The 18,386-nt window shown below is 37.1% G+C and overlaps 1 protein-coding gene across 1 annotated transcript in view; it reads left to right on the forward strand.

Moving 5' to 3' along the window:
- Window positions 1–17,921, forward strand: part of LOC135224816 (uncharacterized) — a 451,449-nt gene extending 433,528 nt beyond the window's left edge. Inside the window, 1 exon segment of the mRNA XM_064264139.1 lies at window positions 17,367–17,921. Coding sequence (XP_064120209.1) covers window positions 17,367–17,613 — 247 coding nt within the window. The 3' untranslated portion in view covers window positions 17,614–17,921.
- Window positions 17,922–18,386: the final 465 nt, after the last annotated feature.

Here is an 18,386-nt window from a genome sequence, read left to right on the forward strand (position 1 = left end):
CCACTGCTTCGAAAAATGCTTGGTGTTATTTTATTAATTATGCATCTTTTCCATAAATCCTTTAAAAAGTTATACCATGGAACCTCTACATACGAAAGTCCTTATGTATGAAAAATCCAGGTTATGAAAGCAAAGACGATTTTTTTGCTTATGTGTACGAAAATAATTTAGGTTGCGAAAGGGTAAAGTCTGAAATATGCCCGGGCTGCCAAGAACAATTTTAAAACTCACACGCTGCTAACTCAATAGACTCGCCACCATCCTCCTGCTCTCCCATTGGTTCCTGATGCTAGTCACTGCCGTAAGATCCTGCTCTCCTATTGGTCAGCATCTGTCCTATCATGCCTCTATGTAAAGTCGTTTCTTGACCATTTTTTGCGGCAGCATTATCATAAACACCTGGAATTCGTTCGTTCACATATATTTCATTTGTTAACGTAAATTCGTATTAGTGATTTTGCATTCATTGTACTGTAAGTTACTTTGTCGTGTTGTGTGTGAACTTAATTACTTACGTTATTAGCCATGGGTCCCAAGAATGTTGCTGAAGTTCACGGAAAGAAGAGGATGCTTTCTATGGAGACGAAGATGGTGTTAATCAAGAAGTGTTAATGTTTTGTGCCATTTGTTAATGTGTTTCGTAAAGTTTAGTGTTAATGTTTTCTGCCAGCTTTTAATGTTTCGTAAAGTTAAGTGTTCATGTTTTCTGCCATTTGTCCTCCTCCTCTGGTGCCACTTTCGGACATCGCCTCACTCGAAAGGTAAGGTTCCATATTTTACTACATAAGTACGTACATGTACATACAGTATTTCTTGTACCCTGTACACTAATACACTTTATTTACAGGTACAGTCATGGTTATGTTAGGTATTGAATGGTACAAATTGTTGTATTTCATTGTTTATTGGTCAATTTAGCTTTATTATAAAATTTACTGTGGTGTTTTTGTAGGGCTTGGAACGAATTAGGCAAAATTTACATGTAAAACGTAGTTCTAGATATGAAAAAATCAGGTTACGAAGGCCACTTCAGAATTGATTAATTTCGTAACCTGAGGCACTACTGTACATTACTTCATTGTATCCAATAATATTGTATGTATTCTCATATTATTGTAAAAGCCAGTATTCCGTGGAGCAGCCAATGTTTTGGTTTGAAATCAGCTGATGGCAAATATGAGTTTGTTTCGCCATATTTATCTAGTTAGCATAAACAAACTTCTTGATACTTGACTTTATAAGACAAGGTTTTTTTCCGTATATGTGTTTTTGGGTGGAAATATGAATTGAATAGGTCTCGTTGTGATTGTGAACTAATTTTTTTTTAACAGATTATATTGGCGGCATGTTTATTGCGTAAAAAAATTATGTGATTCTGTTCGCAATATTCCTTTATGTCATCGTAATGCATACTTTCCGTTATTTATCTTATATTGGCGTGAAACCAACAGTAAAATCTGTTCTTTCAAGCACAGTAGTTTTGATTAAAATTATTTTATCTCAATTTTATCTACGGTTGTGTTTGATGGCATACGTTTAGTGGAGTTTTATCCTTGTTGCCGATGCACGATAATAGTCATTAGCAGGTTGAACAGTTTTCTCAGCTTCAGTTATAACTAGATTTAAATGTAACAGTATTTTTCCCGATTGATCTTTGATCTATATTGATCTTTGATCTATAGCGAATAAAGTTATTACATTAAGATTTAAATACAAGCCAAACGGATGTTATCCAATTCGGTTGTACTTAGAAAAAGAAACAGTTGTTTCTCGTTCGGTTGTTCATGGATGTACATGTTTACACAGCAAGTATAATGGTTAAAACCATAATTGCATTATTCTCTTTTGCTCTTTTTGAAATTATGTAACTAGAAGATGGGATAAAGTTAGGCTATTGTAATTTGGTCTCCTAAAATCGGATTATCGTAAGACGAATTATCGTAACTTAACACTACAGCTACCTGTACACTGTATAAACCTTATTATATCTTTACATACTGTAGATACCCAAAGGATTAAAGCTAGGCTTTTTCACTTTACAGTTTTTATAATACAGTGGTACCTCGAGATTTTATAATACAGTGGTACCTCGAGATATGAAATTAATCCGTTCCGAGGCGGCCTTTGTATCATGAGATTTTCGTATCTTGAACCGCATTTTACATGTAAAATGGCTAATCCGTTCCTAGCCCTACAAAAACACCCCAGTAAATTTCATAATAAAGCTAAATTGACCTATGAACAATGAAATACTACAACAATTTGGACCATTCAATACCTAACTTAATATGTACTAGTAGTACTAATATGTGTGTACCTGTAAATAACATGTATTAGTGTTGGTATACAAGAAATACTGTACGTACATAGGTACGTATGTAGTAAAATGTGGAAGCTTACCTTTCGAGTGAGGCTATCTCCGAAAGTGGCGACAGGAGGACAAACGGCAGAAAACTTCTTATAGTACGTACACTTAACTTTATGAAACACATAAAAAAATGTCAGGAAAACATAAACTAAACTTTACAAAACACATTAACAAAACTGTAACACTTAACTTTACAAAAAACTTAAAATTAATTTTTTTTTTTTTTTTTTTTTTTTACTTTTTTTTTTTTTTTTTTTTTTTTTTTTTTTTTTTTTTTTTTTTTTTTTTACAAATTTCAATTTCTTCACCACTTTCAACTTTCTGTTTTTCTGTAGTATCAATTGGTTTTTCCTTTTTGCTTACTCCTACTAAAGGCCTTTTTAAAAAATAACTATCCAAGGAAGATTGCTTCTGCCTGCTTTTGACAATGTTCCTGAAACAACTCGGGCAAACGTCATCGAACTGTGTAAGCCTTTTGAGGGTGTCTCTTTTCTACAAATGATTGCACCTCATGAAAACCAGCTAGAGCATCCTTAATTTCTGCCGTTGTCATAGCGTCATCCTCCTCCTCCTCGCCGCTGCTAGAGAACTCTTCTTTAATGACGTTATGTTGCATGGCCTCCAACTCCAGGTCATCCACCGTAAGGTCCTCTTGGTGCTCCTCGAGAAGGTCATAGATGTCGTCCTCGTCAACGACCAGCCCCATGGACTTGCCGAGTGCAACGATCTCGTCAAGATCTGGTTGCGAAACAGTTTCAGGATCGTCAACTGTTCCTGAATCTGTAGCACCAGCTTTGCCCATGTCGAATCCCTCGAAGTCTTGGGCGGATACGGCATCAGGCCAGAGTTTCCTCCACGAAGAATTCAAGGTTCGCCTCGAAACCTCCCGCCAAGCTTGTTCGATGAGTCGGATGCATATCACAACATCGAAATGCTCCTTCCAAAATTCATGCAAGGTGAGGTTTGTGGTTTCGGTGATGTCGAAACATCTCTTGAAAAGATGTTTCGTATACAGCTTCTTGAAGTTCGATATCACTTGCTGGTCCATGGGCTGGAGGAGAGGGGTGGTGTTAGGTGGAAGATAAAGAACCTTGATAAATGAATACTCCACTAGGATATCTTCCTCGAGGCCAGGAGGGTGAGCAGGGGCATTGTCCAATAACAGCAGACATTTCAGAGGGAGGCACTTCTCTTCCAAGAATTTCGGGCCGAAACACAGATTTACCCACTCGGTGAACAAAAGTCTCGTTACCCAGACTTTCACATTAGCCTTCCACATCACTGGAAGCTTCTCCTTAAGCACTCTTTGGGCCTTGAAGGCTCAAGGAGTCTCTGAATGATACACAAGTAGGGGCTTCACCTTGCAATCCCCACTGGTGTTCGAACAAAGTGCGAGCGTAAGCCTGTCGTTCATAGGCTTATGCTCGGGTAGCTTCTTCTCTTCCTGTGTGATGTACGTCCGACGAGGCATTTTTTTCCAAATAAGGCCAGTCTCATCATAGTTGAAAACTTGCTGAGAACTCTAGCCTTCTTTGAGAGTCATCTCGTTGAATGTCTTAACCCTTTAATGCCGAAGGGGTATAATAAAAATCATCTCCCGTATGCCGAGGGGGTCCTGGAGTGAGCGCCGAAGCGGAAATTTTTTTTTTTTTTAAATCACGGCGCGCTTAGTTTTCAAGATTAAGAGTTCATTTTTGGCCCCTTTTTTGTCATTGCCTGAAGTTTAGTATGCAACCATCAGAAAATGAAAAAAAAATGTTATCATATATAAATAATGCGATATATTGATAGCGTGAAAACAAAATTTCATATATACTAATTTTATTCAAATCGCGCTGTGAGCAAAACAGTTAAAGCTAACGAGTTAATTTTTTTTAGATGTATTGTACACTAAATTGCAATCATTTTGGTATATAACACATTGTATAACGATCAAAGCAAAACAGAAAATATTATCACAAAATGATGTGCATGAATTTGTAACGTGCGGACGTAAAAAAATGTTATTTTAAAAAATTCACCATAAATCTAAATATTGTTTGAGAGACTTCCAATTTGTTTCAAAATGAAGATAAATGATTGAATATTACTATACTGTAAGAGTTTTAGCTTGCAATTGCAGTTTTCAACCATTTCGGACAAGTTGAAGCTGACCAATTGTCAAATTTTTTTATATATATTTTTTTATATGCAATATTTCAAAAATGAGAAAAGCTACAACCTTCAATTATTTTTTGTTGTATTCTACAGGAAATTGCGCACATTTTCATATATAAAACTCTATGAAAAAACTAATATGAAACGGAGCAAATATTACAAGAATGCGACATACACATTTAGGAGATTTGCGGCAGAGAATCCGCGCGCGCAGGGAAGGAAAGTTTTTTTAAAAATTCACCATAAATCTAAATATTGTGCTAGAGACTTCGAATTTGTTTCAAAATGAAGATAAATGCTGAATATTACTAGACTGTAAGAGTTTTAGCTTACAATTGCGTTTTTCGACCATTTCGGTAGTCAAAGTTGACCGAACGTGCTTTTTTTTTAATTATCGTGATTTATATGCAAATATTTCAAAAATTAGAAAAGTACAACCTTCAATTATTTTTTGTTGTCTTCTACATGAAATTGCGCACATTTTCATATATAAAACTTTATGTAACGGCTAATTTAAAATGGTGCAAACATTACAACAATCGGACAAAAAAAAATTCTGATATTTTCGGAAGAGTTACCGCGCATACGTGTTTTTTTTTTTTTGTTTTTTTTTTTTTCTTCTTCTTCTTCCATAAATCAAAATATTGTGCTAGAGACTTCCAATTTGTTGCAAAATGAAGGTAAGTGATTGAATATTACTAGAATATAAGAGTTTTAGCTTATAATTGCGTTTTTCTACCATTTCGGTAGAGTCAAAGTTGACCGAAGTTTGAAATTTTGGCACTTATCGTAATTTATATGAAAACATTTCAAAACTGATAAAAGCTACAACCATGGGTTGTTTTTAGTTGTATTTTGCATGAAATTGCGCACATTTCCATATATAAAACTTTATGTAACGGCTAATTTAAAATGGTGCAAACATTACGACAATCGCACGAAAAAATTTATGATTTTTTCATAAGAGTTACGGCGTGGACATAAGGAAAAAGTTTTTTTTTTCATAAATTCACCATAAATCGAAATATTGTGCTAGACTTCCAATTTGTTGCAAAATAAAGGTAAATGATTGAATATTACTAGAATATAAGAGTTTTAGCTTTCAATTGCGTTTTTCGACCATTTCGGTAGAGTCAAAGTTGACCGAAGGTTGAAATTTTGGCACTTATCGTAATTTATATGAAATATTTCAAAGCTGATAAAAGCTGCAATCATGAGTATTTTTTGTTGTAGTATTCTACATGAAATTGCGCACATTTTCATATATAATACTCCATGTAACGGCTAATTTAAAAAGGTGCAAAAATTATGTCAAAGTGACTAAATAATTTCTGAGATGTATCACTGATACTTTTTAGTGCGATAAGAAAGAAATTCGCGCTTGCGCACCTGCGTAACAATTGTAAACAAAACAACGCCGTGATCCGTGAGCTCCCAGCATCCCCCAAGGCGCGTGATTCAAGAGTTTTTGCCTGGTAGGCCTATTAAGTATTTTTCCGCAAATTAAAAAAAAAAAAAAAATTTTATCGACGTACCATACGTCCAATCGGCACCCGACAGACAATTTATGTCAACGTTTAATACTTCCAATCGGCGTTAAAAGGGTTAATAAAGGCTTCAGCCGCTTTCGTGTCCAAGCTGGCCGCCTCCCCGTGCCGTACCACTGAATGGATGCCAGTCCATTTACGGAATTTTTCGAACCACCCATGAGAAGCCTTGAACTCTGGGGTTGGCGTCGATGTCCCTTCTCCTCCGTTGTCTACGGCCTGGGCAATCAAATCGCCGAAAATAGCACTGGCCTTGTGGCAGATTGCTGTCTCTGTTATCGTGTCGCCAGCGATTTCTTTGTCTTATCCAGACAAGAAGCAGCCTTTCCATATCATCGAGCACATGGCTCCTCTTGCTGAACAAAATATTCAAGCCCTTGGAAGGTGTAGCTGCTTTGATGGCATCCTTCTGCTTAACCCCTTCTTTACTGGGTGGGTGAGCAGAATGTAAACATTGCGTTCGCTGCCGAACTGAATCTCTCGGTAGTGACTCCAGTTTGGAAGGGTGCCGATCGTAAAAATATTTGCCAAAAATACACTAATCAAGAAAGGCTAATGAAATTATCAGGTATTATTAGCACTATAATAACGCATATTCTCTGTTAGTTTTATCATCCTACAGGGAAAATAAATGATTTTATGAAAAAAAATGTGAAACTCAAGTGTCCCTTGTACAAGGGACACTGGTGGTCGGTGAGAAAACTACGGTCTTGAATAGAAATTCGGTCTTACAGAATGTTGGTATATCGCACCTGGAACATGCACATAAAGTATTATCAAAATAGAACAGTAAATAAGCACGTAATAACAAAAAAAAAGAGAGCAAAAAACTAAAGCGAAAGCCCCACCAATAAATATGGAAATCGCAAATTTTATAGTATATCTTTCAAAAATTGGTCGATGTCATTTTCTACGTTTCTAAGATTAGTTTCATCACAGAAAAACAACTTTAGGGCATCAGGGGTATCTAAACTAATTTTTCAAGTTTCTTGTCCTCAGAAAAAATCGCTTTTTGCTTTTTCTCTGGTTTGGTTTTTTATATATAAAGTTACTATAAGGCTTTATTTCTACCTTCATTTATCTGGTGTTCATATCTTTTATTTGTAAAATGTAATAAGTGAATAAATAAATAAATACAGTAAATGATGATACACTGGTTTTTTTACTTGGGCAGAAGTTATTACATGTTTACGCTTGTCTGGTTTGTGATTTTTTGTTGAGACACAGTTCATCTGTCATCTACACACTACTATAAGCAGTAATAATATTTGTTGGGTTCATCATACGTCTGGCATCGTGTCATACTGTTTATTTTGCTCCAAACTCTTCAAACCGAAATTACAGAAAGATTGGAAGTCTATCTGAAAAGAGGAGTTTTGGTGGTACTATGCGTACCACCTTTATGCACCCGGTGCGGTGTAGTAGACTTGAATGGTGGTACCCACCTACCTCCAAACAAACTTTCGGTAATGAAGAGGTTAAGGATGGTGCCTATTGTCGACGGATTTCGGCCATATTCCTTGGCGATCACACTCAATCGCATGCCAGCTTCATACTTTTTAATTATCTCCATCTTTGTCTCCAAAGAAAGTGGGACCCATGACTACGTATATACTGTTCGTAATTAAGATATGTAGTACGTATACGTATGAAGTAAACTTCTCACACAACATGATAAAGCAGTACTACAACGAAATCACTAACGAATTTACGTTAATAAACAAATTTGTATAGAGCGAACAAATTCTGTGTGCTTACGATACCGATGATGCCGCGAAGTGGCCAAAGAAGCAAGCATGCCGCTACGTAGATGCACGATGGGAGAGATGCTGACCAAGAGGAGAGCAGGATCTTATGGCGGTGACTAGCATCAGGAACCAATGGGAGAGCGGGAGGATGGTGGCGAGTCTACTCAGTTGGCGGCGCGCGAGTTTTAAAAAGTGTTATGGGTGGTCCGGGCGAATCTCGGACTTTACAGCAATAACCTTTCGTATCTTGAACAATTTTTGTATGTAGAGCCACAAAAATCTTCGTATTTGCTCTCATATCTCGTGTTTTTTGTAAGTTGAGCCTTTCGTATGTCGAGGTACCACTGTACTATAATGTACTGTACAATACTACTGTACAGTAAATTCTATAGTACTATACTGCATAAATATAATTTTAATTATTGTGCCATTGCAGGGTTATGGCATCATTTGACTGGTCTAGACCACTGTTAACTGGTCTAGAATTTCGAAAAAAGGCATGTGGCGGCCGTAGGCTTTAAAATCGCTTAGCGTCAAAAATCACTCAGCATCGGTGGCCAGGAATGTAACCCCTGCTGCTAACCGAGGACTGCCTGTATTCTGTACAGTGGTTCCAGATCCTTTAGCGTTAGCAAAGGACGCGTTCCAACATCCCTGGGACAACCTTGAGGTGTACGCTTTCCATCCGTTTTGTTTGATCCATGAAGTTCTGAACAGGCTGATGAGTTCATAGGGTCTCGGAATGACTTTGATAGCCCCTCTGTGGCCTCAGGCGGAATGGTTTCCAGATCTGCTGTCGTCGTTGTCGGAGGTTCTGAGGGTAATTCGCCCTTGGCAGCATCTCCTGTGTCAGCCACATGCAGAGAGGTTCCACCAGTCAGCAGAATCTCTGTCTCTTCACAGTTGGAGGCTATCAAGTACTATCTCCTCCGAGTGAGAGGCTTTTCTCAGAGAACAACAGGGCATATGTCCAGCAGTCTCAGAAGGTCGACCTCTGCAGTTTACCAAGGCTAATGGGCGATCTACTGTGATTGGTGTCATAAACAGGGTTTTTCTCCGCTTGGGACCTCTATTCAGAGCATAGCAGACTTTTCAACCGTCCTCAGAGATGAGAAACATTTGTCCATTTCTCCCATTAGAGGCTACAGGGTGGCCCTGAGTTTAGTGTTATGCCTTAGAGGTATCGACATCTCTTCCTGGGAACTTTCCTTGCTAATTAAAGGGGTTTGAGCAATCAAGTCCCCTAGGAGCTCAAGCTCCAATAGAGGTGTTTTCTTGGTTCTGAGAAGCTTCACTAAGGTGCCATATGAGCTTTTGCGTTACTCATCTGACAGGAACTTGACGCTCAAAGACAGTTTAGTGTCCTAATTTGTTCTGGAATTGTTGGCCAAAACTCAGAATCCCTCGGTGCAGGATGACAGGTTCGCCTCCTTTTCCGTTCCATCACTGAATGACTTTGTGGTTGGTGATGCTCAAGAGCTTTAGTTGTGTCCGTTCAGGCCCTGCGTTGCTATCTTAAAAGAACACGACACCTTAGGCCAGCTGCTGCAGACTTTTTGTTATGCACAGGACATACAAAGAAAGAGGTGTCAAGGAATATTATCTCTTTTTGGATACGGGAAGCCATTAGACAGGCATACTTGACTCTTAATGATTCTGCCGCCATGTCTGTGCAGGCTAGAGCGCATGACGTTAGGGGTATTGGTCCCTCTGGCTTTCAAAAAGAACTTGGCTGTACATAGAGTGCTGAGCGCTGACTTGATTACGCCAGTCGACGTTCACCTCTTTCTATCTTAAGGATGTTGCCCACAGATCTATGGACCCGTTTTCCTTAGGTCCTGTGGTGGCTGCCCAACAGATTGTGTGTAACTCATCATTGCCCTTAACAGGACACTTGTATCTTACCTAAGATGATTGTGATGGATGAGGAATGAGTGAGTTGGCTGGTCTCTTTTCTCTTGTACCTTTCCTTCTTCCTTTGGGCAGGTTAAGGAATAGACATCATTTGCTTGACTGGTCTGATACAGGTGAGAAAGGTAGTCATACTGATAGTTTGGTCGCTTGATATGCAAATAACCAACCCTCTATTTGGTAGCTATGCTCCACTCCATTGGCAAGGAGGAGTTGGGTGTGGTAACAAACCCTGTGTGTTGGTTTGTTAATGGACAGTCAGAGTTTTTCTTTGGTTCCTTATGCAGTGATTTTCCCATATATCATTGTATGTTGCCCATTGCCTGGGTGGTTAGATATCAATGAACAGTGGTACCTCGACATACGAAAGGCTCAACTTATGAAAAACTCGACATACGAAAGCAAATACGAAAATTTTTTGGCTCTACATACAAAAATAGTTCAAGTTACGAAAGGTTGTTGCTGTAAAGTCCCGAGATTCACCTGGACCACCGAGAACAATTTTAAAATTCGCGCGCTGCTAACTGAGTAAACTCGCCACATCCACCTCTCGCTCTCCCATTGGTTCCTGATGCTAGTCACCCCATAAGGTCATGCTCTCCTATTGGTCAGCATCTACCCTTGTGCTCTATGTATTCTAGGTTGGTAAAAGGATGCTGTTAAATTGAAAAACTTATTCATGCAATACATTTAATAAAAAAAATATTAGGTAAAGATAGAATAAAAAATAGAAATGAATGGTTATTATACTGTTTGATAGTTTCATTAGTTGAAGAGAGATAATGAAAATTTATGGCTTACTGTGTGCTAGGAAAAGTGATTGCTTGGCAATCGTTTGGTAATCGTAAGTGCTGAATGTAAACAAACGATTGGAAGGTTTTTTGTTTGTTTGTTTGTGTATTATAGTTAATGATTAATTAATAATAATTGAAATGAGTATATACTGATTATTTGTACATTTTTATTGGCATATTCTAAGCTTTTAGCTTCTTAGGTTTTAGATGTCAGAATCATAGACTAGGCTACAGTAGCAACTGCTAACATAGGCTAGGCTTATTGCTAAGGGGCATATGCTAAAAGTCCTAATATATGCAGTAAAAAAATGGGGTTTGAAAATTACATGCAGTTGAATATTACTCAAGTATGTACAGTATTTGCCTTTTTGGAGTCATATTTCTTGTCGGATTGGAGTCGTAACCCTAGAGCATGTGTTGTAAGCTTGGAAATATAATTTACTGGGGTGTTTTTGTAGGGCTTGGAACAGATTAGGCATTTTACATGTAAAATGCGGTTCAAGATACGAAAAGCTCATGATACAAAGGCCGCCTGGGAACGGATTAATTTCGTATGTTGAGGTACCACTGTATCGAGCTTCTCATGGGCTTCAGTCCCTCTGTGGAAGTTATTTCTTCTGGAGCTGGACTGGTGGGTAGGCCCCCCAGCTGGTTTAGGATGTCTTGTACCTCCCTCCAAGTATAAGTCTATCCTATTGTCAAGACCGAAGGTTTGTTTGCATATGAACAAATGACATTTTCTAAGACAATTTGTAGTTTTCATAGCTACAAACCTGAGGTCTTATCATTGTACTGCCCTCTGCGATTTAACCGGATCCAGCTAGGCACTAGAAATTATCCTATTGTTATGACCTCAGGTTTGTAGTTATGATAAATACAAATTGTCTTAGAAAATTTGTCATTTTAAATATACAGATGCTCTTTGTGTTACAATGGGCTTAGGTTCTGGAAAATCTATTGGAAAGCAAAGATATCAATGGTTGAAAATAGCCTTTATGTTGTGGAGGAAGGTATTTCCATTAATAAGTGTAATTATTTATCAAACTAAAGGTAAGGTCATGAATTTTATCATGGATATATTGAAATCCAAGCATTCTGATAAAAACATTTTTTTACTAAAATGGAAAGATAATGCCGAAGTTACTTTTTTTTTTTTTTTTTGTTTTTTTTTTTTTTTTTTTTTACATTATGTAACATAAAGATGTAATAAATAAAGCACATACTGTGTATCTTTGTGAAGAGAATTAAATAACAAGAATATTTGGAATGGTAGCACTAAAAAGAATTTTTTTACTCAAAAAATTAAAAAAAACACAACAATTGTGTACCTATACTATTATTTATTTGCAAAATACCATTTAGTTTCTTTTCTTTAGAAATGAATTCTGACTATTAATGACTAACATACATACAGAGGCTATATAAGTAATTTTCTTGAAATGAATGTTGTTAGTACAGGCAGCCCGCCGTTACCGGTCCGCCATTGTTTTTAGTTTTACAGCGCTTGTTAAATATATTAGTAACTGGGATTTACATTCTGTAGGGTTTATAACACCATTGTCTGCTTATCGGTTTCTTAAGCTAGGTGCTGAGACTGCCCCATAAATTGCAAACATAATGAATATGCATTTTTTCTTCTGCTCTTCTAAAAAGTTATCCTTTACTTCGCTTTATCTAGTAATACTGTATGTAGTCTTGTATTACTATTTGTGCTACTAAAATACAAACAAACCGATCATGTTTTTTTTTCTTCTGTCTTCTAAAAAGTTATCCTTTACTTCGCTTTATCTAGTAATACTGTATGTAGTCTTGTATTACTATTTGTGCTATAAAATACAAACAAACCGATCATGTTTTTTTTATATATATATATATATAGACTCTGTTTGGATATCGGTACATATTTTTGGTACTTGCCAAGACTAAGCAACCCTCCTCCAAAATACAAACATAATGAATATGCATCTATTCCTTGGCTCTTCAAAAGTTATGCTTTACTTCACTGTATCCAATAATAGTGTATGTGGTCTCATATTACTATGTATAGTAGTATATTATATACAAACAAAGCAATCCATGTTTTTGCTTTTGAAAAATCAGCTGAGGGCTGGGGCTAGGTTATTTCACCTGCTTAACTCTATTTTCTTCCTTCTATTTAGAATAAACATGTTATATTTTGTATATGGAAAGTGCTTTTAAGTTGAAATATGACTGAAATATGTACGTCTTGTTATGAACTCGATTGTTATTTTTTTCATTAATAGATGGTGTCGGGAGCATGTTTTATTTTGTTTTGTGTAAAAAGCTTATTACGTTTTGTTATTTTCATTCTATATCATAATAATACAATATTTACGTATTTATCTGTTAGCGGCATGAAAACAGTGTTTAAAAATGTGTTCTTTCATGGCAAGTAGTATTAATAAAATACATTTTCTCCACTATTTTTTTACAATCTACTTTCATCATGTTACTGATACACATAATTTTATAGTCATTAACAGTGTAAACATTGGTTTCTCAGCTTCAGCCACAAATGCAGCTTAAATTTAGCAGTACGTACTCTATTACTGTACGTTCTTATCCGTGCCGTATTTTTCTCCATGAGCGAATAATGTATGCGTAGAAATACTATATCGGTCCGATTCTACTTAATGTCATTTATAACAAAACTGCAATAATTTGTTTACTATCGTACGATGGCTGAAATGCAAGCAAGATTTTTGTTAGATTCAGTTCATTGTCGTAGCAACAACTGTTATCGTTCAATTGGTTATGGTGCAGCGTTTAAGCAACGATCATAACAGTACTAATGATACCCTTCTCTCTCTCTCTCTCGTCTCTCTCTCGTCTCTCATCTCTCTCTCTCTCTCTCTCTCTCTCTCTCTCTCGTCTCCCGCTCTCTCTCTCTCTCTCTCTCTCTCTCTCTCCCCCTTTTACTAGGCCTTTTTACTAGGTTTACCAAGAAGCTCATTGAATCTGACATTAAAATTTGTAAAACTACCAGGGCAGACCATTGTAAATGATTAGGCAAATTAAATTCCACATTTGTTTTTTTTTTTTATTGAAGTTATTACATATTAGGGTATTGGGCAAATATCTGGCCGTGTCACTGTCTAAGGCTAGTTAACGAGTCTAGCACACCGTAAGGGGGATTGTGACGCCTGTATACTTTTCAATATCGGTTAGAGGCAAATTTCGTTTAGTGTCAGTCCCCAGAAACGGAACCCCTGCTGCTAACTGGGGGCTGCCTGTATATGCTGTATAGAAAAGTAATGTATACTATATGATGATTATAAGCGGTGCATTTATATGATGAATGCAAAAGGCAAGTGTGATTGTAAAAATGATTTTAAATCTTGTTCTTAACTGGTTCTGACTAAAGTAGAAACATTTATTTATTAAAATTATAGTTTATTGTGTAGAAAAATTTTATTATCTAGTGTTACAGTAATATTAAATAACAAGATCATCAATTGTGAAAGTTAAGTTTGCATGATGACACTGATATACATTATAGGTATGTTGCCATTATGCATGTCAATCATCTTTAAGTTTCTCCGCAAGAGTTATTACCTTCCCCTTCTCACCAGTAGGAGACAAATGGATGTTTTTCATAAACATGATGGATACTTGGAAATGTAATGTACTAGATACAGAAAGGTATAAAAAAATAAATAGCAATACAGAACAATATATAGTACGGGGAGCATACACTAGCAACCACTTGGCTGGCTTGAGAACAGAGTAATGCTGCTGCTGCCTGGCTGTGCACTGTTCTTAAGAGAATAACTTACTCTGCATCTCACTTCAAAATTCAGAATGTAATTTCTTTGCTGAATATGTATTCCATTAAGCTGTACCTAAATATTTAAATATGCATTGAAAAAATATATGAAATAAGTTTAAGATTACGTTAATCATCCAGGAACTCACCAGTGATGAATGTTGATTGAAGATGATGAATTAGCTGTGGAGTCTGGTGAATGACGATGAAGATATGACTGCACAGCAAAGCAGAGGAGTTACATCTTCGGGGGCACCTCTTCCCCTTCTTCAGGTGCTTTGTCCATCAATTGCACCTCTTCAGGGGTTTCAGGAGGCTTTAGAGGGTCCTTCATGGGCTTGAGAAACATGGTGATAGACATATGGTTTTGCTGCTTCATGCTGATGAGGAGGCATTTGAAAACTTAATGGAGCATTCCATATAAGCTCCCAAGCCCCAGTCATCTCATGTAGCTCCCTGGCTGCCCTAATAATTCAAGGCAGATTTTCCAAAGATAGGTCCTCATTTTCCTCCTCGTCCCCTTGACCTGCTGTGCCTTCTTCCCCCCCTGGCAGACTTCATAAGCTCTTCTAAATACTGGCCCATCAGTGGGGTCGGAGTGGGTATCAATGACGGTGCCAACTTCATCCTTGGTGATGTCATTGAAGCCTTTCCACCAAGCATCCTCGCCAATTTGACTGCCTTATCAATGGCCGAATGTTGAATTTCTTCAGGAAAGAAGCCCTTATAATCATGAACACACTCCGACCACAATTTGTAGCTCACATTAAAGGTCTCCTTTATATCCTTCAATGATCGACCGATGATGGTCAGATGCTGCAGTCATGAATTTATGTCAAACTTGTTTAGCATAAATTCTGTCATTGTCCATTACCTTCACAAGGTGCTCGAGGGAATTCCAGGTGTAGAGTGCCTTGAAGGCATGGATCATGATCCATAGGCTGGAGGAAAGAGGTGGTGTTGGCAGGGAGGAACTTAAGCTTGACTCCCTTGTAATAAAGATCCATAGGGTGGCCACCAGCATTATCCATAATCAGTGACGCCTTGAACTCCATGCACAAGTTGTTGAGGTAATCCTTAACTTGAGGGGCGAAGCTCTGAATGAACGAGTTAGACGTAAGGACTTTGGTGATCCAGGCCTTGGGGTTATGTATACAAACACGGGTAGCAAGTTCTTGTTCTTATTCTTGAGGGCCCTGGGGCTTGTGAATGAGGCCTAGTTTCAGCATGAAGCGAGCAGCATTGACACACACAATGAGGGTAACTCCAACCCTCTGGCCCTTAACCCCTGGGGCCTCTGGCTTTGTCCTTCATGAGGTATATCTGGGGAGGCATTTTCTTCCAGAACAAGCCAGTCTCATCCATACTGAACACCTGTTCTGGATGGTAGCCCTTGTCCCTGATGATTTCCTTGAAGGTTTTGAGATATTTCACAGCTGCTTCCTTGTCTGCTGATGCCATCTCCCTATGCAGAGAAAAACACTTTAGGTGGAACTGCTTCTTGAAACAGTGAAACTATCCCTTGCTGATAGGAAAACCTTCAGGAGCTGACGATGGTCCTGCTTCTCCCTCCTCTTTGCCAGGGTTGTTGAAACCTAAGAAGTCTGCTTCCTGTATGTCGCTGCCTTCCATAATAGTCAAAAACTGCTGCTAGAGTTTTTGTGCCTTCTTACCAATGATTTTGCCATTGAGGGGATGTTTTCGTGACAGTCCGTTAACCACAATGGCTAAGACTGACTCCATCCTCATGATGCTCTTACCACACACAGTGGAAATCGTCTTGGCACTACTGCAGAAGCTAACATTCACGGTCTTCCTTATCACCACCTCTTTCTTCTTGATGTACTAGGCAGTATTCTCATGCCATAATGGCAGGCTACTGCAGCATAACTTTTCCTTTCCTTCAACATTTCCAGAAGTGCTACTTTCTCCTGAAGCATTATGACCTCCGTCTAGCACTTAGGCTCTTTGCAAAAAGCCTAAGAAAGGGCAGGGCATTCAGGAGGCATCTTAGGGCACGATTGAAAAATATACACATTAAAAACAAGGCAAAGATACGCAAAGTACACAGAAATGCAATGAAACACTTGAACAGCAGAGGTCTACGCAGTGAACCAGCAGAGATGTGGACTCCCGCAGCACATCTCTATGAGACAAAGTCTTGGGAGGGTACAACTAATCAGCACCAAGGAAAATGAATGGCACTCCTGGATTGGCTTCTTTGCAAATGCCAGCCAATAGCTTGTCAAGTAGCATTGCACCTAGGTATTTAAGCTTCCCTTGCATTTTCTTTCCCAAGTGCTTTTGTTTGAAATTTGCGCATTGTTTGGCAAACGGTTTTTGTTTTTGAAGATACATTTATAATATTTTGCTGTGTTTACATTATATTAATACTTGAAAATTAGTTATATTTTATCATAAAAAATATATTTAGTCATGAAAATAAAATGCAAAATAATTAGCATATACTACAGTGGTCGCCCTGTATTCACAGTGGATGTGTACCAGACCCCCCTGTGAATAGGTAGAACCCACGAATAGTTGGAACCTCTATAAAAATGCTTAAAATGGCCTATTTTGTTAGTTAAAACTCTAAAAAAAAAAACACTAAAGATTTTATGATGAAATTGATTAAAAAACCAGGAATTTGTTGATATTTCTCAGAAAAATACCATGAATAATGAGGGATATGTTCCAGAGAGAGTTTTGAATCTGGGTGTGCTTTACAAAAAAATCTGTGGAGTTGAATTCCCGCACATAATTTGGAGTTATTTTCCAAAGAAAAAAAAAACCAGTGATTAGTTGTGTCCTTGAATATTGAACTGCAAATAAATGTGGGTGTGTCAATTGTATTTATTGCCATTGTCAATTCATAATACAGTATCACATAGTCAACAATAATAACTCAGGAACTGACTGTAGTTTTTGCTGAATGAAGAATGACTGATCATTGAGACATGTTTATTCAAGATAGGAATCAGAATGCTTATTAGAAATTATTTATCTTCAATATGTAGTTAGAATTACTAAAATTTATTTATTATTATTTTTCAGGAGCTTAAAAGAACATGAAAAAATTGATGAGAGATTGAGTAACCATATACCACTTGTGCATCAGCTTAGTCGGAAAGGTTTCATGGATTACCTTTGCTTTATGAGGTCTGTCATTCGCCACGATGAACTTAGTGCTGCGCTTTGTAAGTCAAGAAGGGGAAGAAGATATTTAAGTCAGACCTCCCATTATGGTATTGATTTATCTGGAGGAGACAAGATTAAATTAGCAAATTCTTTATGTCCATAGTTGTACATATAAGGTAAATATGTATGAACTTATCGTTCATACACATTTCTTTCAGTTAGCTTTAGAAATGCTGGTAACTAGGATTCTTTTGTAAATGAAATTAGAATCCTAACTGTTGGCACTACGTATTAGTCTTTTTCGATTTTCCATTTAAGTTTTTCTGTCTTTTATCTTAAATGCTGTGTTGTTCATAAAGAATTTCTTTTATTGATTGTTATTTTAGAAACCAAAGATACAATATTAAAATTGTTATTAAAGTTTTATTCCAGGTAAATTGAACTGACATTTATCTGTAACTTTTAAACTAATTTATTAGAATAAATTGCTATTTATATAGTTTCCTTAAAAATTCCTGTAAGGAAGCAATATTTTTGAGTTTAATGGTCCGAGTTATCTTTTAATTTGTATATATAAATATGTACATTTTATCTTTGTAGTTGGGTTTAATGTGGTACTTTGATTACTATAAAAATTAATAATAATAATAAAAATAGCCACTGAATTCTTTCTCTTTATGTGGTAACTCCATTATAATCTTTAGTATCCACCAGGTAAATTTAAGGAAGCATATGTATAATGAAATGTCATCAAATTATTTTTACTGCAAACAAAAACATTCCTTTACTGTAAGTTTACATTTGATAAATTGGAGGCATATCCTTTAAGTTGAGCACCCATAACAGTTTGCAGGCTTGCTGCATTGTTGTGCATACATAATGTGTGAATTGGTTGTTATTGTTAACTTTAAAGTAGTTTAATCAGACCACAGTGTT

This window comes from Macrobrachium nipponense, chromosome 12, assembly GCF_015104395.2.
Source record: "Macrobrachium nipponense isolate FS-2020 chromosome 12, ASM1510439v2, whole genome shotgun sequence".
NCBI classification, from domain to species: Eukaryota; Metazoa; Arthropoda; class Malacostraca; order Decapoda; family Palaemonidae; genus Macrobrachium; species Macrobrachium nipponense.